This window comes from Phaseolus vulgaris, chromosome 9 (genome assembly GCF_000499845.2).
Source record: "Phaseolus vulgaris cultivar G19833 chromosome 9, P. vulgaris v2.0, whole genome shotgun sequence".
NCBI lineage: Eukaryota > Viridiplantae > Streptophyta > Magnoliopsida > Fabales > Fabaceae > Phaseolus > Phaseolus vulgaris.
In genome coordinates this window covers 21,552,919-21,574,634 of record NC_023751.2, presented here as the reverse complement: position 1 = coordinate 21,574,634, position 21,716 = coordinate 21,552,919, and the positions used below count along the sequence as shown (strand labels likewise).

Here is a 21,716-nt window from a genome sequence, read left to right as displayed (position 1 = left end):
CGTTCCAAACAATCAATCATATCAGTTGATGATCACAACCGGGCAAGACACTATTCTACACCCCTCTCATGTTTATCATTAATTATTAACTTAATTGTTTTACATCATAATATGTCACAAGTATTAGACACCAAACATATAATAAAACGACTAACAGATTTGATTCAAAACTAATAAAATTAAAATTTTATATTAAAATTATTTTCTATTATACTAAAAATGAAATATACAAATTTATTGTACCGACTATTTACCTTTAAAAAATTATAATATGACTGTGTTGTTTGAAATATATCAATATTCACTCATTAACTTTTATAAATTATTTTTTAATTATTTATTATAATTAAATAATTTAATATGTAAAAAATTAATACTTTTAATTTATGGAATTAAATATTTTTATAATATATACATTTTAAAAATGAAAAATGGAAAAAACTGGGTAATTGACTTACTTTGGCAAGCAGAAGTGAGGTAAGGAGCAAGAAAAGGAACTTGAGGAAATTGTTTATATTTATAAGCAAGAAAGTATCATTTCTCATTTCGAAATGAGGGCCCATGTATGCATGAAAAAAGTGTTGGAGTGCCCGTGACCGACCGCATCTCCTGCAATATCAATGTAAGGACAAAAATTATCCTAATCCCGCCAATTATTCAGATCACCACTACTTTCTTTCCCTCTTTCTAATTCTTATCCTTTCACTTCTGCTTCTCAAAAATTCTCAAAAATCTTAGCTTAATCACTCAATTACAATGCCTAATTAATCAAAACAAATTTAAAGGTCCAATAATTTCAACAAACACCACTCTTCTGCTATAACGTACCAACACTAAAAACACTCCACATCTGCCCAAACAGCACCCTTCTGTAACACTTTAAATTATCAATGCACTCAACTCCATACTATAGCTCTTCCCAAATTCATATAAAATAAAGACACTGTGAAAGTATCATTGAATATTCCTGGAGGTCCAGAGTTATGCATGGAAAGATAATATCAAAAGTTAAGAATAATAATTAAATTTGCAATGTGAGAAGGATGTTTATGTAAATTTACAACCACCTCTTGTTTCCGCCTCTATATTAATGGTCTCACTCCCCGCCATGCATGCACACCAACCACTCTAATAGCTATTAGTAGTAGCAGTAGATATCTTCATCCACACCAACAATGGATGCTAAGTTCAGCATTGCCTTGTTTTTGTGTGTAGTTTGGGTAATGAGTGGCAATGCCACTGACCCTTGTGCCTCTCAACCGGATGAGTCCGACCTCAACGTCATTCCCATCTACAGCAAATGCTCACCGTTCAAGCCACCCAAGGCAGACTCCTGGGAGACCAGAATTGTAACCATGGCCTCAAAAGACCCACTCCGGGTCAGGTACTTGTCCACCTTGTTAGCTCAGAAGACCGTCTCCTCCGCCCCAATCGCTTCGGGCCAAGCCTTCAACATTGGTAACTACGTCGTCAGGGTCAAACTGGGAACCCCCGGTCAACTTTTGTTCATGGTTTTGGACACCAGCACCGACGAGGCCTTCGTCCCTTGCTCCGGCTGCACGGGCTGCTCTACCACCACCTTCTCCCCCAAAGCCTCCACCAGCTACAGCCCATTGGACTGCTCCGTACCCCAGTGCGGTCAGGTCCGTGGCCTTTCCTGCCCCGCCACAGGAACCGGCGCCTGCTCCTTCAACCAGTCCTATGCTGGCTCCTCTTTCTCCGCCACGCTCGTCCAAGACTCCTTCAGATTAGGAGCTGATGTTATCCCTAACTACTCCTTCGGTTGCGTCAACGCCATCACCGGAGCCTCAGTTCCGGCCCAAGGGCTTTTGGGTCTGGGTCGCGGCTCACTGTCGCTTCTCTCCCAGCCCGGGACAAACTACTCCGGTGTATTCTCTTACTGCCTCCCAAGCTTCAAATCGTACTACTTCTCCGGGTCGCTCAAACTCGGGCCTGTGGGCCAGCCCAAGAGCATCCGGACCACCCCGCTTCTGCGTAACCCCCACCGGCCTTCTCTTTACTACGTGAACTTCACTGGAATCAGCGTGGGGCGCGTCCTCGTACCTTTCCCCAGCGAGTATCTTGAGTTCAACCCATATAACGGATCCGGAACCATAATTGATTCGGGCACCGTGATAACTCGGTTCGTAGAGCCCGTGTACAACGCGGTGAGGGAAGAGTTCAGGAAGCAGGTGGGTGGCACGTTCTCGAGCATTGGAGCTTTCGACACATGTTTTGTGAAGACGTACGAAACACTGGCACCGCCAATTACCCTTCACTTCGAGGAATTGGACCTGAAGCTGCCATTGGAGAACAGCTTGATTCACAGCAGTGCCGGATCACTGGCTTGTCTTGCGATGGCGGCGGCGCCGGATAATGTGAACTCGGTTTTGAACGTAATTGCGAACTTTCAGCAACAGAATCTGAGGATTTTGTTTGATACCGTGAATAATAAGGTTGGCATAGCCCGTGAGGTTTGTAACTAATTAGGTGGATGTTATTGTTTTATTGTAATAGTCCTTTTCTTATCTTTTGGTGAATAAGCTTGCCTTCTGTGTCTTTGCCTTTGGAAGAAGAAGTTATTGAATGTGAAATAGGAGTAATATATATTACCTTTGAAAGTGTTAGTTCAAAGACAAGTTTATAAATGTTATATGGCATGATATAATTTTATATTATTTCATTTGATAGAAAAAAATATTTATCACTCCATGTTGTAACCAATTCATGATTTTAATGATGTTTGATAAAGTTAATAATGCGATATGAATTAGTAAGGATGTTGCTTAGTTGGGTAATATATGGGACCATTTACTTCCAACCCGTGATAAGTGGTTAGGGAAATTGTCTTTTCTTTAGGAATCTTGTTTAGTTTATGCACGAAAATCGTGAGTCCGTGAATGGGTTCACCTTGTTTTTATCTGTATTTTGGACACACGCAAGAGGCCATATAAATCACCATTAGATTTACCAAAAAAATGAGAGTAACGGACTTGATTTATTCGGTGTAATGCATGAGATGATATAATCGAGTAATTCTTGGCTACTATCATTGAGAAATAGTATTTATGTAAACTTTTAATAAACAAATTGCACTTTTTTTGAAAAAAAATAGAGTAACAAAAGTTAAGCTGAGATTACATTAGTATTAGTATCATGATAAAAAGAGACAGAAAATAATCATATAAAAAGTGCGATAAAAGCTTATAGTATACATAGCTTTTTTACTCGTTAAAATTCCATACCTACGCAATCTATGCTCTATTTTTCACGGAGCACTCGACATTAAACGTATTATAACTTATAAAAATGACACTTTTTGGAAACACTTCACTAGCCCAATTTTAAAAGTGATTTTGCAAAAGATACCATTTTTTTAATGATATATTTATAATTTTGTTTTTCGTTCTCTCTTTTCTTTATCATCACAAAAAAATATTTTTTTAGACTGTATTACCATAAAATTAGGTGATAGAGTAATTGTTTAAATCTCCAAAGATCATCTTCATATAAAGTTTTTACAACATAAGTCGGATTATAATTATTCTAACTAAGAAATATGCTAACTTCTTTTGCTAGAACATTTAGCGCGTCATATTTTCTCTACGTCTTAAGGTCCGTGTTCTTTGTTATCTCATTTTATTATTTATTCTTTAATTAATTATTATTTTGACCATAGTTACGCATATTGTGATTTATTATATTAGTCACTAAATTATTTTTAGATAATATGTTTATTTTGGATTAATTGTAATAAAATTTCTCTATATTTATGTAAGATAGTTGTTAATAGCCAAATCCTAATTTTCTTAATTAATCTTAAAAATTTGGTAGATCAAAATCTTACCTATCACTACACAAATTTTTAAATCTGAGCAAAGAATTGCTTAAAACTATGTCATTATCCTACCAACCCCTACACTTTCATTTGTACTTTGTTTTAGTTTAACATGTAAAGAAGTGTTTTATACTTCAATACTCTAATACCAAAATATGACTTCTTATGCCTACTTACCTCTTTATATGTATACACTACAATGTGACTTCAACATCTATTTTCATAACATAAAATTTCATGTACCAAATAAGATATTTAAAAGCTTACATTTTTGTTTGAAGGATTGAGATTTGACTTCTAACACCTATTTCTAACTTGAAAAAACTAAAATTTCATTTGAAGGATTGAGATTTGACTTTCAACACCTATTTCTAACCTGAAAAAACTAAAATTTCATGTGTTGAATAAGATAAAATTTGTAAAAACATGTTACCTTCTCCGTATGTAGGATCAAAATACAACTTCCAATATCTATTTATGACTTAAAAAAAATTGTCTACATGTACTGAATAAGATAAGATATTTAAAAACTTGTTGCCTCTTTCCGTATGTATGTAGGAAATTTGATAGTTTATGAGATGAAGATCCCCTAGGGCACTCGTTCGTCCTTTCTATATTTTTGTACTATTATTTGAGTTTGCAAAATCTCAATGTAATTTATTGTCCCATTTGTAATTCAATAAACGGACAAAACAATAGTTTAACAAAAAAAAACACATCAATGATTTAACTGTAATTGAATAGTAAATTTTTAGCATTTCACATTCTTAGAATGATCCCTCCATTTGGTGTTTTCAGTCAACATGTTCATTTGCACAATTTGGTAAGTGAGCACCACTTCATCATAATATATTGAAGTTAACATCACATGTTATCTTAGTAATTGTGATGTCCTAGCTTGTTTTTTTTTATTAACAAAGAATAAATAAAATAAAATGAGACACTTCAGGGGTGTCTCAACTCTTATACAGAAAAATCTATATGAAATTTCTTAACACTCAACCAGCTGAACAAACACTATAATACGTCAACTAGATTGACATAGACAGAGCACAAGGCATGAACACAACAAATACAATTACATCAACCCTCTAAAGGAATCACATTCTCACGAAAGAAAACAAAATATTCCAACAACTAAGCAGGTTCTTTGCCAACAAGTAGAAGTAAGCCAAACACCTGAGAGCCATAAACATCAAACCGTGAGAGAGATATGAAAGCCATAGAACCTGCACAAAAACACACAACAACTTCCAAACTTGGACAAAACGTTAAACATGAATCACCAAACATCAATTTCTCAAATACATCATACATCATAAAGGTTATTGTTCTTACTAGGGAGATGAGACTTAGAGAATTATTGAAGTCTTCGTCTTCCTCCTTCGGTCGGGCAGTTTGCTAGGGCTTCACTAGGATCTTTCTCGCCTTCGTGCTTCTCCTTCGGCTCTCGGTCTCGGGTGAATACCGAATGGGGGGATACCTGCAGAAGGCACTTTGACGCTCAAGTCAGTAAAGCGGGTGATCGGCACTCAAGTAAGTTGCACAGTAATAAATGACGTACCTTGTTCCTTGGAATGTGTGTTATTTATATTATTTTAATGGACTTACCTCATTGGGTCTGATTAGTGGAATGGATCTCACTTAGGGTTGCATTACCTAATCCTTAATGATGGTTTAGCTTCACTAACCTTGGTTTGAGAGTTAATGGTTGCACGTGTCAGTCGACCGGGCCGCCCGTGGTGTCTCTGCCAGCTCGATCAGAAAGACTGGGACATGTCAACGTGTGTCTCGGTCATCTTGGGCAGGAAGACCAAGACACGTCATGATGTCGGTCGACCATACCGGTACCGTTACAATCACCAATCTGAGTAAGAGAAATACGTCAATCTTTCATTTATCGTAACCCAAGATCCATTACTTAGAGATCACTGAGTAAAGACTTAAAACATGGGTCGAACAAAGGCCAGTGACGAATGGTATGGGGGCACGAAGGTTGGACGACCAATATATTTCAAAAACAAAAAATAATATTCGCCCTCATATCTTGTCTAAAGAAGCTGAAACACAAAACATTATTTTCTTTTTTATTTAAACAGAATAATAACTAAATAAATAAATAAATCAATGATAAAAGGGGGAAAACAGTTTTTAACCAACATCCTAATCAGTTAAATGAGAAAAACAGAGAAATTTTCAGATTCAGGAAGAAACTATTTATGAATGAAAGAATTGAAGAAGAACATTGGATCGAAAAATTATTTTCTGTTGGTTCAAAGGAGAATTTCTAACTCTTAAACCAATCCAAAACCCATAATCGCCTTTGAGTAAGAACAAATTGTAGAGAATTTTAAAAATATTCCAACTCTATACACTAAGTTATGATCTCAGCATAACCTTCCAAAAAAAAAAGTCTAAAGCATTAAAAAGAACCCAGACACCTTCAGGTCCGTGCAAACTTGCTTTTACCTCTTCACATAAAGACGGATAACGAATCGCCAATAATCCTAACTAAATACAAACCCAAAACCATTATACCAACGTATTTAAGGAGCATCCAATAGTTAGTTCGAAAAACATATATTAATTCAATAATATTACAATTATTATAAACTTATAATGTAAAAAGATAAATTTTAAGCATATTTAAAAAAATGTTTTTATCCTTTATAATATTAACATTAAACTATTACTTTAAAAAAAATTGAATTTGAAAAATCGGCTAAACTATTATTTTAAAGTGAAAAGTTAAATTTGAAAAATACAGTTAAACTATTGTTTTAAATCGAAAAGTTAAATTTTTAAAAGTAATTAAACTATTATTTTAAACCAAAAATTTGAATTTGAAAAACACTTGTATAATGGTATCCCCAAAACTACTAAACATAACTCCAAAACCGAATCCGCACGTTATACATGTAAGCTACAGTGAAAACACCAACTTGGGAACATACATCTACATGAAAATATGACATACAAGACAATTACTCAGGGGAAAACATTGCAGCCTAACAAGTAAAGACATGCATTAAAGATAACATAAAATTGAAGAACTTGCATTGAATTGAAAGGAGATATAACAAAATGCATTTAAATACAAGAATGTAATTGTGTTAATATATTTGTATTACATATATTATTCTGCCAAACAAATTAGTGTTTTATTTTTTTATAAGACATCTATAAATTTACCATATATTAATTTAAAAAATATAATTATTATAAACTTATAACATATTATTATATAAAAAGTATTTAAAAAATGCTTTATATTAATAAATAATAATGAAAATTATTTTTTTATCAATAATAAATAAATAAATTAAAAGAGACACTTCAATAATAATAATAAAAGTTATATTAATTAATGAGAGAACTTTTAAAGCTACACGATGTTAACAGTGACAAAACTATAACATGGAAAGATGTTGGGGAGTAAAGATCTACTCATGTGATCCTCCAATAAAGCCTAAATTGGTTCACTGTGGAATCTAATGGCTCTTTACTTTAAACGACCCTTCCAAATCGTTCGTACACTTTCATAAATAACCCTAAACAGCATAAATGAAACATTAATCATCAGAACCAGAAAATTGTTTCTCTTGATCCTTCTCTACATTCACACACAGGAAGATGTAGTAGTAGTTATGAAAGTTCTCTCGAAAGTACAGTGTTTTGTTCGTGAAAGTGACGAATAGTTTATTTACCCTAATTCCACCACTGGTGCACTGCCACACCCTCATCCCTTAACTGGCCATACAGAGCCAAACACTCCCAATAGGCTCTTCCAGAGTTGTTTCCTCTTCTGCTCCTTCCCAGGTTACACTTGCATTCCAAGAACAGCTCGTCCACCAGCCCAATGGAGTTGCTCTTCATCATATCCTCCACCACTTCAGCATTAGCTTTCATCACCACGTACTCTTCCTCCTTCACATTCTTCCTCAACCAATCCGAAATCCCTATCTCCTCCTTTTCCTCCACTTCTTCCGCCACCAGCTTCACATCGTACATCTCGAAATGCGTGTTCCTCGTCGGGTACTTTTCCGTAAACCACTTCGCTCCGTTTCCTTCCTCTTCCCCTGACGACTCAACGTCGATGAAAACGCGCCGAGGGTAGCTCTCCAAAGAGTCAGCCATCAAATCCGGCAAGAACCGCGTGCGCTTAAAGTACTTCCGCGACTTCCCAGAGGCCGCTCTCGGCGGCTCAAGAAGCACGTCCTCCAGTTGCTGCAAAGCCGCTTTCTTCGCCTCCCTCGTGTAACCACACATCTTTCTGGGCGCAACCGGAACGGGGGAGTCCGCTTCGCTAACTGCTTTCTCTTGTGTTTCCTCCCTGACCCCTTGCTGGGTTAATTCGCGGAGTATAACCGACAGAAACTCGTCGGTGCTGGTGGAGGAGATTTCTCTCAGCAAGGGTGATCTCATAATGAATACCAAAGAAGCCAATATGAAGAATGCCAAAAGTGGGAAGAAGACATAACGTGTAGAATTCATGATAATAGAAAAATTAAAGTGATGTGGGACAGAAATTCAAGTAAAAAAAATTATCTGTGTGTTTGTGTTTAACAAGAAGAAGAAAAAAAGGAGAGGCAAAAAGGTGTATTAGCGAGTGCAAAACCTAGCAGCGGTGTGGTTTCCACCGACATGGGCAACACGTTTAGTTTTCAACGTGGACCAAAGTGTTAACAAGTCCCTCATCCGCTGCACTTCCATTTCTTTAATTTCGCCCAGATATGGAAGATGGTTTTTGTGGATCACAGATATATATCAGTGGAAATATACGTCTGGATCGACAATTCCCATCGTGAAACGAAGAAGGAAGACAGAGAAGAGGAACTATTAATCTTAGCTTTTGGGTGGGGTTTCGATAGGATGTCTTTTCAGAGATTATATGGAAGAAGCTTCCGTGGAACAAAAGCTTGCCTCCACGACAATTCAGTTACACCGTTCGCTATTTAGGTTTATCTCTTCACAAAATTCTGCATTTCATGCGTTCATAACTACGTCCACCACCGTGGATTTAGTCCTCCACCTTCTTTTAGGTTTAATCTGGTTTGATATAACAGAAACAAAGGTCATAATAATTTCACACCACTAAAGAAACAGACAAATTCAATTCAACAAAATTTGATAACCCAATTGCTGAAATAGTCAAGTGCCAGAAAATTGACAAAAATAGACATTTAATATATGAAGTAGTGAAATTGGGTGCAGGAAATTAATTAAATTCATTAATTTTTTTTTAATCAAATTGTTAACCTAGTTGGCAACTTCTCTTCAAATAAAATATAAAGATCATACACTATGTTAGTGATCTCAGTGTATTGTATTTAAACGGTTGTCAATTTCAGTTGAATTTTTTATTCTTTAAAAAATGATAATTAATATTTTTTATAATAGATATATAGTAATTATTTAAAAATCATTTAAAATTAAATTAACTGAATAAGAATAAGAATGTTGTGAAATTTTTTATTTTATAAATATATAATATCAAAAATTTAATTTTGTTTGATTTAAAAAATCATATATAAAATTGAAGAATTAAAACTAAATTTTGTTTTGAAAAAAAAAAACTTATCTTAAATCAAGTTTTGGTATATTAAAAATATATATGAAGTATTTTAAATAAATAGGACTAAAAAAATTGTTTTAAAAATTTTGAAATTATGTTTATGAATTACAAAAGTATTTTTAACTTTAACAATATTTAAAAAATATTAAATATTTTAAATTTATCACACAAATTATTTTTAACCTAATTTATTTAAAATATTTTTAAATAAAACAAAATTATATTTTTGATATTATCTATAAAATAAAAAATTTCACAGCATGGTTGATTTCATGTAATTTTAAACTATTTCTAAAATATTATATACATATTTTTATTTTAAAAAATATTAGTTATACTTTTTGAAAGAAAAAAAGAATTCAACTGAAGTTGTTAATATAGTATACATTTTATTTGAACTAAAGTTATCAATTTTACTAAAAAAATAAAATAAAAATTAAGTGGCAAATTAATGGATTTAAATAATTTCTTACATCTCATTCACTACAAGAAAATCATGAAATAGAAATCAATTTTAGAGACAAAAATTAATTAGTTAGTAACTAAATTAGAGACCATTTTAGAAAATTTTTTTTGTTATTTTCTTGGTATTGAAGTGACTAACATTCACTTGAGTCAGCGAAAGTACATTTTGGACCTGCTCAAAGACATTAGCATGCTAGGATGTGCTCCTGCTCCTACACCAATGGTTTACAATACTAAACTCTCGTCCACAAAAGGCATTCCCCTTGGAGATGTACAATCAATTTCTTATAGACGACTGATAGGACATCTCATTTATCTGACCAACACCCGACCTGACATCTCCTTCTCAGTTAATCACCTAAATCAGTTCGTCTCACACCTAACCAATGAGCATCAATTAGCAACAATGTGCATTCTTCACTATCTTAAATGAACTCCTGGCACATGTATATTCTTACACAGTAAATCTCCTATTCAATTAAAGGCATATAGTGATTATGATTGGGCTACATGCCTTGAAACTCACAAATCCATAATTGGTTTTTCTATATATTAGGGGGAGTCTCTCATATCTTGGAAATCCAAAAAACAACAAACCATATTTAGAAGCTCATCTAAGGCAGAATATCATGCCCTTGCTGCAACCACTTGTGAGCTTCAATGGATAACATACTTGTTGCATGATTTACACATTCAACATCAGCATCCAACTCTTCTCTATTGTGATAACCAATCTCTTATCCAGATTTCGCACAATGAAGTCTTTCATGAACGCACTAAACACATTGAGATCAACTGCCATGTTGTCAGGGAGAAACTCAACAGAGACCTTCTCAAACTTCTCCCTATTTCTTCCTCATTACAAGCTGCAAACTTCTTCGCCAAGCCTCTACCCACTACTCAATTCAACATTCTCTATTGGACTTTTTTCTTTCCACACTAGTATAAAATATAAATTATACGACGTCCTATAAAGACGGTCCGTAAAGAACAATCGTTATAAAAGAGATGATGACATTTTTGTAGTTTTTCGCAAAATTTCAGTTCTTTAATGACGGTTCCCGCCTGAACCATTGTTATATGTGTGTTTCTATTATTTTTAACGACGGTTCACTTCCTGGTTGAACCGTTGTTATATGTCTCTTGGAGTGTTTTTTTTCTGCGCGGGCTCCCTTCACTCTCTCCTCACTTCATTTTTTTCCTCTCACTCTCACTTCACCTTCATTGCACTAGGCGCTGCTTTGTCACCTGCCCTCAAACACGCCACCCCCCTTACGCTCGCACGGCCAACCCTAAGGTTGTGTTGCCCGCCTCCCTTCCTCCTACAACCGCGCACTACTATCGAAGAAGAACGTTGCTTTTGTTCCTCATCTCATCTGTGCAATTCTTTTCTGCAGGTTAGGGTTTTAATACTTTTTACTATTTTTAATAAATTTGTGAATAGAACGTGTTTGTTGGTTCTGAGTCTGAGGTGTTCGACCTTTGGCAATTTTGATTTAGAGGGTTTTGAATTAGATAATATTTGCATTGTGAATTAATATAATAAACATAAAATGGGTCTTGAGATACTAGATGGACGAACAAGGTAAGGCAGAATTGTAAAATTCATTAAAAATAGGTAGAAATTGATTTTTGATCCAAATTTTTTTGTGTGATCTTAATTTAGTGTATATTTGATGGAGGAGTCCTCAGATTGAAGAGAAGAGTGATAGATTTGGAGTTGTCAAAAATTATTGTGGCAAAACTTCAAACGATCATAACTTTTGATAGAGAAGGTGGATGAAGATGCGTAAAAAATGAAAGTTGTTCGAAACGAGGTAACAAATCTAGTTGTTAGAATTCCAAAAATCCATCAATTACTATCATTTTTTTTATTTTTTAGTATTATTTGGGTATTTTTTAGGTATTTTGAGGTTTTAGTTCTCATACTTACACTTATTTAAAAATTATGAAATTGTACATGATGTTTTCTAGTATAAATTAAAGATTTATCAAACCATTATGATTACATTATACATTCACAAATTTATTTAATACTCATATATTACATTACATAATCTTATGCGTGTGTTCTAACTTGAAATCTTATTATTTCAGTGCTTATTTTGAGTATAACATGTTAAGTGGTGGGAGAAATGCAAGTGCAAATGCAAAGAAACTCACTTGGATGTACCTTAAGGTAACTATGTATAACACTTTAGAATTACATCAAATTTTTTCATATATTTATAGAACCTTTTGTACACTTTTATATATTTGAATTATGATATTACATGTATTATTGTTTTGGAAATTTGATATTTTATGCAAAATTATATTAGAGTAAAAATATAATAAAAAATATTTTTTTTTAAATACACTTATAACGACGATTCTTCATTAGAATCGTCTTTAAAAAGCATATATAACGACGACTCTAGTGGAGAATCATCATTAAGTGTATTTTTTTTTAAAAAAAATTATTGTTATTTGGTAGAACAATGACGATTTTAAAATCGTTATTAAATTAATTTTATAACGACAATTCTGAAATCGTCGTTATAAATAAATGATTTATAACGACACTCACAATAACAACGATTCTAAAACTGTTTTTATATAATCTTTTTAACCGTCCTTAATGTGTTGTTTTTGTACTAGTGCCAATTTTATTGTTATGTTTATGTTGTTATGTTTATAGTTGCATCCTTGTATTTAAATCCCTTTTAGGATTTTATGTAATTTTCACTTCTCAATAATATTTTTCAGTTTTCTTATCTTTCACAATTGCTTTCTTCTCTTTCATTTTTGTTCCCACCAAAGGTGTGGAAGCGGTTCCTTATTGCCTCTGTAATTGAAGCAGGAGAGACCTGACGAGAGCATTAAAACGAAGGACTTGTACTGAAAGGTATGATTTTGTTTTATTATTTCTTTTTCAACTTTCAAATAAATCGGTATGCACGAGTTTTATTTTTAAAATATAAAAATTGTTCTAGCGATTATTATTTCTAACGTTTTATTTCTTTCCAATTTCAAATGTGGCGGCTATCAGGATTTCAATACAAGAATGTGGCGACTAATAAAAATGGAGGAGACTTATACACATGTCCTTTCTATTTGCAGCATTCCATTGGATTTCATTTTTTCTCTTTTTCTAACCCAAACACATGCAAAAACATTTTACAAACCTCACCCCATGCTATTAACAATGGATATATTGTTATTAAATGAGAGTAACTTGGGACATAACATGTCAAAATAAAAATAAAAATTTATTAAATTTAAATTATCAATCCAAATAAAATATTTTAAAAATAAAAGAATTTAAAATGAGATGGATTTAAATTTAAAATACGTGAATGTTTTAAAAATTGTAAAATTTCCTGTTCACATACAAGGTTAGAATAAATAATAATAATAATAATAAAAAGTTAGAGTCATTAAGTTAGCACAATTTATTTAAAAGAAAAAACTTAAAATTCCAGCGCACACGTACAACTTCTCTAAAAATTGTAAAGAAAATGAATAAAGCAAAGTCATGCATTAGAATACTATTTGTTTATTTTAAAATCGTATTTTGAAGTACAATTTATTTATCTAAATAATTTTTTATAAATCTATTCATTTTAATATTTTTTTATAAAGTTACGCCACTTCATAAATTTCTCCCAATTCTTGTTATTTATCAACAAAATTAAATTGTATTTGAGATTGATTCGGCAGCATAATCGAACAGGGCCACCTAAAATAGTATTTTGATTAAGATTTTCTTACAACAATTAAATTCCTAAAACAATATTTTGGTTAATATTTTTTTACAATAATTAAATTGTATCAATGTCAGACTAATAATATATTATCAAGAATGCTCGTGTTAATCCAGATCCATTAAGATTCAAACATAATTTTATAAATAGATTCATCACAACTAAAAGAAAATACGTATTTATTATAATATTTATATTTTTAATATCAAAATAGCTTACTTGCACGTTAAAAAAACTTTGTATAGATACTTTTTGCGGACACTAAAACCTTATCACGCCATTGATAAGATTGAGATTGTCATCATGAAAAAGAATAATATAAGAAAAATTTAAAGTGTAGCCAATAAAAATATTGGATATATATATATATATATACATATATATTATTGGTTATTTATAAAGCATATAAATATTATTTGTAAAGCATATACACATATGAAGAGTAATCATATTCTCATTTAAATATTATATATATATATATATATATACTTTTTATTTAATTGTAGACTATATACCTGTCAAGATAATATCATTCACACTAACTGTTACTTTATTTATATTACTGGGTAAATTTTAGGTTTAATTGAGTTTTAAATTTTTATCAATTTAATTTATCTTATTGAGTGTTTAATTTTTATTTATTGAGTAATCTATTTTTTCATGGAAAACAAAAATAACATAAGTTTTAAGTGTCTAATAAATTTAAATATTTTTAATTAAGTGTTTATTAAAACTTTTTGTTCTATGTAGTATCCAAATTTTTATATTTTTAAATTGAATCCTTGCCATTTACTCGGGTAATGTGATTATTTGATATTGTAGTCTCAAATATAACATCACAAAGTTTGACTAAAAAAATGAAACTCTTAAATCTTACTTATTTAAATGACATTATTTTGTATCTTCATGTAGTTGATTTTATTTTTGTTTTAGTATTCAATTTTTAAAAAATTGATCAATATCGTTTTTTATGAAGATAATTAAGGTTTTATACTCTCTTTTTTATTGTCCAAATTCGTAATGTTATGCTTAAAACTATTGCAAAAAATCATATGATCACATTATTTCAATTGAAATCAAAATCAAACGATAAAGACTCTATTAAGAAATATAAAGATCTTGATCATAATAAAACAAAGTTTTTTAATATAAATTTAATTGAAAATACTAAAACTCATGGAAGATTTGAAACTTAATTATTTAATTTTTTTTCATTTTTTACATGAAGACATATAAACAATCGTGATTAACGATAACAACTACATCATCTACAACAAAAATTTTCAGGATACTAAATATAACAATTTTCTAATAATGACTCAGTTGGAAATACCAATATTTATAGGATAGTTAAAATTTAATCATTCCTAAATTTTAATTAAAAAGTATATTCGTAAAACTCATTCATTGTTATTTATTTTCAAATACTTTATGTTTACAAAAAAATTATATTAATTTAAAATTATTTTATATTACCATTATATATGTCAAAATTTGAAATATATACATAATCATTTGATTCCGTTTTTTTATTAAATTTAACACGTAAAATGAGAGGAATTTATACAATTTTAATTCAATTATTTCGTTTTACAAAGTTGATAATTAATATATGTTCTGTTTTATACAGTATTCATTGTTAATCATACAATAAAACACATTTTTTTTCAATTAATCATAAAATAAAACACCTCACCAAACTAACTAATAACACCCTTTATTTATTCAAAACCAAATCACTAATCAAAGTTACATCTTTAATAATCTATTATAGAATTGGATCAGCAAAAATAAGAATGAAAAGTCTATCATAAAATATATAGATAAGATAAAATATATAGATAAATAAAATATACATTTATTATCTAAGGACTGTTCAGAAAAAGAATAAACATTAATATCGACTATTTATATTGAGTGGTGTCCAGAAGTGAGGAAGAAGATCTTTGTAAATAGTGAAAATCATATCCTCATTATCTAATTTATTCCAAATTTTGACAATTGAAAATAAATAAAATAAAAATAAAATAAAAGATAAGATCATATTATAAAATAAAAATATTAAGTATATTTATAATAAAAATATAAATATTATCTATAGTTATACTAAAATAAAAAATATTATATATATAAATTAATAAAAAATAAAAAATAATTATTATATTATAAAAATTATATACATAATTATGTATAATATAGTATATAAATTTGATAATATAATATCCATAATCACGCATATAAGTTTAATAATTTAATTCATTATAATAATATTATATAATTATATAATATAATAATAAAATAAATAATAATTATATAAAATTATTTATATATTTATAGTAATAATAAATATTAATAATATAATATTTAAATATTTAAATTATAATAATATATAATATGATAAAATTATAAATAATAATAATAATTAAAAAAAAAAATTAAAATAATGATAATAAATATAAATTAAATAAATTATTAAATAATAATATTATTAATAAGAATTAATTATATATTTTTCTATTAATTAAAATATTTAATAATACTGTTAATAATTATTATTTATTATTAATAATAAAAATAAAGTTATAATATATTAAAAATAAATATAGTTATTTGTATAAAAAAGTATATCATATTATTATTAATTAAAAAATAAAGACATAAATAAATTAGTTTGGTTTTTAAATATAAAAAAATTGTAATGTTAATCTTTTATTAAATAAAAAATTTTAAATTTAAATCTCACTGTCACTCACAAATTTATTATTTTTATGAAAAAAATTCATATTTAATGAAAAAAAACTCGTATTTTTTAAAAATTAATTATTTAATGATATTGAAAATAATATTCAAAATTTTAACTAATTCAAATTTATCCAAAAAAATACTTCATATTTCATTATTTAAATATTTTTAAATTTTTCTGACAATCATCACATAAGTCACAAATTTCAATAAATTTTCATCACACATTCACTCTAACATACCGTAATCCAAACATATTCATTTTCTTCAAATTTTTCTCTTAAATCCCAGATATCATTTCTCAAATCCTCACACATCTTCTCTCCCATCTAAATACACATTTATACATTTATTGGTACCTCAAATGTCTAAGAAATATATATAATTGTGATCATACAAAAGTGATATAGGTCCACTAAGAAGATTTTGGTGTCCCACCAATTCACAAAGTATCTTTCAATCTTAACAATTTGATTTTTTCAATTTTAATCTTATTCTTACATTCTAAAAAAATATAAATAAATGTCAATATATAATAAAAAATAAATTTAAATATTAAATGTCCCATTTATATGATTAACAATAACATAAAAATTTAAATATACCATTTAAAAAAATTTACTTATTTTATAAATGCATGAAATTAGAACTTGATAAATTATAACTGTATTTTTCAAAATTCAATAATTATTCTCTTATTATATACTACTACTTTTCACTTTATATATATATATATATATATATATATTATGGAAATAGTAAATAAAGAAATCTTATAAATATACTATTAAAATGACGAAAACAATATATTTATAGATCTAAATTCAAATACATAATGAAATATTATTACTAGTTACTCTTTATTTTTTCATAGGTGTGTTGTTTGAATTTAGACTAAGGCGTGTATTAAATTAAAATTTTAAAACTTTTTGTGAATGAATCGGATTTTAACAGATTGAGACAAACTGATTATTAATTTAATAAGCAATTGGATCTGGTAATAGATGTTTGAATTTTTTTTTATTAAATTTTTAATTCCAAATATTTGTTTTTAGAATTTTTAGAATATTTTTAAAAATATATTATATTATTCAATATTGAAAATAATTTATTATCATAATATTATTATTTTATAATAATAAATATTAGCTGCCACTAAAATTCATTTGTATTCACAAAGAAAATATATAAATATTTTGTATTTTTTAAAGGCATGAAATTATAACTTGATAAAATCGTTTGAAATAATACTGTTTCACATTTTAAAAATATTTGAAAGTCTAAATTAAAAATCTAAAACATAGAAGTATTTTCAAAAGAATGTAAAGAATAGTATAGTCGCAAAAAAAAGTTTAAAATCTAACGGAGTTTTTTTGAAAAGTCTTTTCAAATCTCAATTTTTTAAAATATACTGGATTTTATTTTATTAATAAAATCTTTTGAAATTTAAAATAAAACGAGTTTCCGAGTTTTGTGTAGATTTGATTTTTCATATATATTTGATTTTGCATTTATGGGATTGACGACAGAAGGAAAGAGTCCAACTGTGCCGGCGCGTCTCTTACTTTGACTCTCTTACGCGCACAAATAACCCAACCACTATATATTCATCTTCAAACCCTTCCTTCTCTCCACACCAAAACCAAAAACACTAAGCACTTTTTCTCTTTCTCTCTGTGACTTTCAATCATACACTTCATATACACTACACTACTACTTTTCTGTCCAACTAAGCATGACTCTCAAAGGGTTTTTCGAAGGTGGCGTTGCTTCCATCGTTGCAGGCTGCACCACCCACCCACTAGACCTCATCAAAGTTCGCATGCAGCTTCAAGAAACGCACACGCACAACCTCCGTCCCGCGTTTGCGCTTCACGCGCCCACTCCAATGCCGCCTCCGCCACCTTCCGGACCTATATCCGTCGGTGTCCGCATAGTCCAGTCGGAGGGCGTGGCCGCGCTCTTTTCCGGGGTCTCCGCCACTATGCTCCGCCAGACCCTGTACTCCACCACCCGTATGGGCCTCTACGACGTGCTCAAGCGCCAATGGACCGACCCCGAGCAGGGCACCATTCCCCTCTCGCGAAAGATAACGGCGGGTCTCGTCGCCGGAGGGATCGGGGCAGCCGTGGGGAACCCCGCAGACGTGGCCATGGTGCGAATGCAGGCCGATGGGCGGGCTCCGGCGGCGGAGCGGCGCAACTACAAGGGCGTGTTCGACGCGATACGGCGCATGAGCAATCAGGAGGGGGTTGGCAGCCTGTGGCGCGGCTCGGCGCTAACGGTGAATCGGGCGATGATCGTGACGGCTTCTCAGTTGGCCTCGTACGACCAGTTTAAGGAAACTATCCTCGGACGCGGGTGGATGGAGGATGGGCTTGGGACCCACGTGGCAGCGAGTTTTGCGGCGGGTTTTGTGGCTTCTGTTGCGTCGAACCCTATTGATGTTATAAAGACAAGGGTGATGAACATGAAGGTTGATGCTTACAATGGGGCCTTGGATTGTGCTCTGAAGACTGTTCGGGCTGAAGGACCTCTTGCCCTTTATAAGGGTTTCATCCCTACAATCTCAAGGCAGGGCCCTTTTACCGTTGTGCTCTTTGTCACCCTCGAACAAGTCAGGAAACTGCTTAAGGACTTTTGAATTTTGATTTTCACACCATACGGACCACTCCCTATATTCAATATTCATTCATTGGTTGAGATACATATTCAGACGATCACGAACCATTTGTAACCTTTGATTCTTTTTTATTTACGGATTAGTTAACTTGGAGATTCATATTTTTATATTCCAATTTCATCAAATATGTCTACCAACAGTGTAAACGTTTGAGTTTATATGCTAGAAATGTAATTTTACACATCTGCTACTAAGAAAATAAACTACTATGAAAAACATTAATACTCGTGTCTATTAAGTTGACACCTTTTCATTATTTTTATTTTTTTTGTCTTCACCCTTCAAATGCTGAATTTATCACGATACTAATGATTTTTTTGTGAACAGGTGTTTTTTTTTTCTTGGTATGGAATTTTTGTTGACACATGAGTTTTTCTTAGTTGGTATAGGGCTTACAAAGATATATTTTTCTACTTTTATGTATGCATTATTTTCTGCATCATGGTTACGAGTTTCTATTATGATATTGTTTACCAATCTTAGGATAATTATATTGAGTTATATATTAGCTTGCATTGTTTAAATATATTTTAAAAACATTAATATGCTTTGTTCCCGTTTAGTTGGATAAATGGTTAAATAAATGTGCTTTTAACAACCTCGGAATAATTCTATTGATTTGCATGTTTGGTTTCATGGTTTGTTGTGGCTTTGTAATTATGTTTAGGATGTTACAATTACAATCCATAAATTTTAAATTATGCAAGGGAGATTTAACTTTTAAACGTAATCATGTTACAACTGCTAACATCTTCTAAATTATATAATCCCTAAAGTGGGCTCAATTCTAGCACCATTTACATCTTTATTTTCCTATCTAGCACCCTTTTGTTTTTATTTCCCTATCTAGCACTCTTTTATTTTTTATTTCCCTATCTAGCACCATTTTAAAAATAAATAAATAAATAATAAATAATTATTTTTTTAATAATTTTAATTTTGAATGCATTAAAAAATAAATATTTTTAATGTTTAAAATAATTAGAAATATAATTAATGAATAAATAAATGAGTTTTTACAAAATAAAAATAAAAAAGTAATAAATTAAAAATGTTTAGTTTACAATTATTTTTTTTTAAAATGAAGAAAATAAAAAATTAAACTCTACAACAACATAAAAGTTGAATCTATAAACATAAATTAGTATTTATTTTTATTATTATTGATGATGTAATCATGTTAATTTCAAGTAAAAAATACAGGACATATTTATAAAAAAAAAAACAAAGTCAATTAGTACTAATTAATAGTGGACACATAAATAATATTGAAGTGTTTACCTAAATGTAAAATTCTAAAAAAAAACTAATACAAATATTACACTTAATGCTTAAAAATGAGACAAAAAAATAAGTATAGAAAATAAAAACAGCAACAATAAAATAAAAACAAAAAATAGATATAAATAAAGAATGACAGAAAAAAAATAACAACTAAAAACATAAAAGATATAAAATAAAGGCAAAACAAAATAAGATAAAGATAAAAGATATAAAAAAATTCAAACAAAATAAAGATAAGAGATATAAGGCGATACTAAATAAGTATATGTTGATCATAAAAAGGAAAATAAATAAAAGATGATCATTCATTTGATATTTTCTTCAGTGGTACATTAAATAGTTTGTGCAAAATGAAACATAATTAATGACGAGAATTGCACAATCCAGTAATTTTTTTTATAATTTTAATTTTGAATGCATTAAAAAAAATATTTTTAGTATTTAAAATAGTTAGAAATATAATTAATGAATAAAAACATAAATAGAAATAAATAAAGAATGGCAGAAAAAATAATAATAACTAAAAACATATTAAATGAATGATCATCTCTCATTTATTTTCCTTTTTATGATCAACATATACTTATTTAGTATCGTCTTATATCTCTTATATTTATCTTATTTTGATTTATTTGATTTTTTCTATATCTTTTATCTTTATCTTATTTTGTTTTTCCTTTATTTTATACCTTTTATGTTTTTAGTTATTATTATTTTTTCTGCCATCTTTATTTATTTATTTATGGTTTTTGTTTTTATTTTATTGTTGTTGTTTTTATTTTCTAGACTTATTTATTTTTGCATTTTTTTCTTCTCATTTTTAAGCATTAAGTGTAACATTTGTATTAGTTTTTTTTAGAATTTTGCATTTACGTAAACACTCAAATATTATTTATGTGTCCACTATTAATTAATACTAATTGACTTTGGTTTTTTTTATAAATATGTCCTGTATTTTTTACTTGAAATTAACATGATTACATCATCAATAATAATAAAAATAAATACTAATGTATGTTTATAGATTCAACTTTTATGTTGTTGTAGAGTTTAATTTTTTATTTTTTTCATTTTAAAAAAAATAATTTTAAACTAAACATTTTTAATTTATTACTTTTTTGTTTTTATTTTGTAAAAACTCATTTATTTATTCATTAATTATATTTCTAATTATTTTAAACATTAAAAATATTTATATTTTAATGCATTCAGTGTAGCATTAATTGTAGCATTTGCATTAGCTTTTTTTTTAGAATTTTGCATTTAGGGTAGACACTTCAATATTATTTATGTGTTCACTATTAATTAATACTAATTGACTTTGATTTTTTAATAATTATGTCCTGTATTTTTTACTTGAAATTAACATGATTATATCATCAA

General features: G+C 29.6%; 3 protein-coding genes across 3 annotated transcripts; 2 read left to right on the top strand and 1 right to left on the bottom strand.

Moving 5' to 3' along the window:
* The first annotated feature begins 506 nt into the window (after positions 1 to 506).
* On the top strand, positions 507 to 2,678 carry LOC137820589 (aspartyl protease AED3-like). The gene has a single exon (XM_068624738.1). The coding sequence runs from the start codon at positions 1,176 to 1,178 to the stop codon at positions 2,484 to 2,486; it is 1,311 nt and encodes a 436-aa protein (XP_068480839.1). The 5' UTR covers positions 507 to 1,175; the 3' UTR covers positions 2,487 to 2,678.
* Positions 2,679 to 7,178: 4,500 nt separating this feature from the next.
* Positions 7,179 to 8,719, bottom strand: LOC137821226 (uncharacterized). Its single transcript, XM_068625720.1, has one exon. It carries the CDS (start codon positions 8,330 to 8,332, stop codon positions 7,547 to 7,549), a length of 786 nt encoding a protein of 261 aa, XP_068481821.1. The 5' UTR covers positions 8,333 to 8,719; the 3' UTR covers positions 7,179 to 7,546.
* Positions 8,720 to 17,920: 9,201 nt separating this feature from the next.
* On the top strand, positions 17,921 to 19,271 carry LOC137821886 (mitochondrial uncoupling protein 4-like). Its single transcript, XM_068626679.1, has one exon. The coding sequence runs from the start codon at positions 18,102 to 18,104 to the stop codon at positions 19,008 to 19,010; it is 909 nt and encodes a 302-aa protein (XP_068482780.1). The 5' UTR covers positions 17,921 to 18,101; the 3' UTR covers positions 19,011 to 19,271.
* Positions 19,272 to 21,716: the final 2,445 nt, after the last annotated feature.

Coding starts and splice junctions, on each gene's coding strand:
- LOC137820589 (XM_068624738.1), top strand. CDS start 1,176: ATGGATGCTAAGTTCAGCATTGCCTTGTTTTTGTGTGTAGTTTGGGTA.
- LOC137821886 (XM_068626679.1), top strand. CDS start 18,102: ATGACTCTCAAAGGGTTTTTCGAAGGTGGCGTTGCTTCCATCGTTGCA.
- LOC137821226 (XM_068625720.1), bottom strand. CDS start 8,332: ATGAATTCTACACGTTATGTCTTCTTCCCACTTTTGGCATTCTTCATA.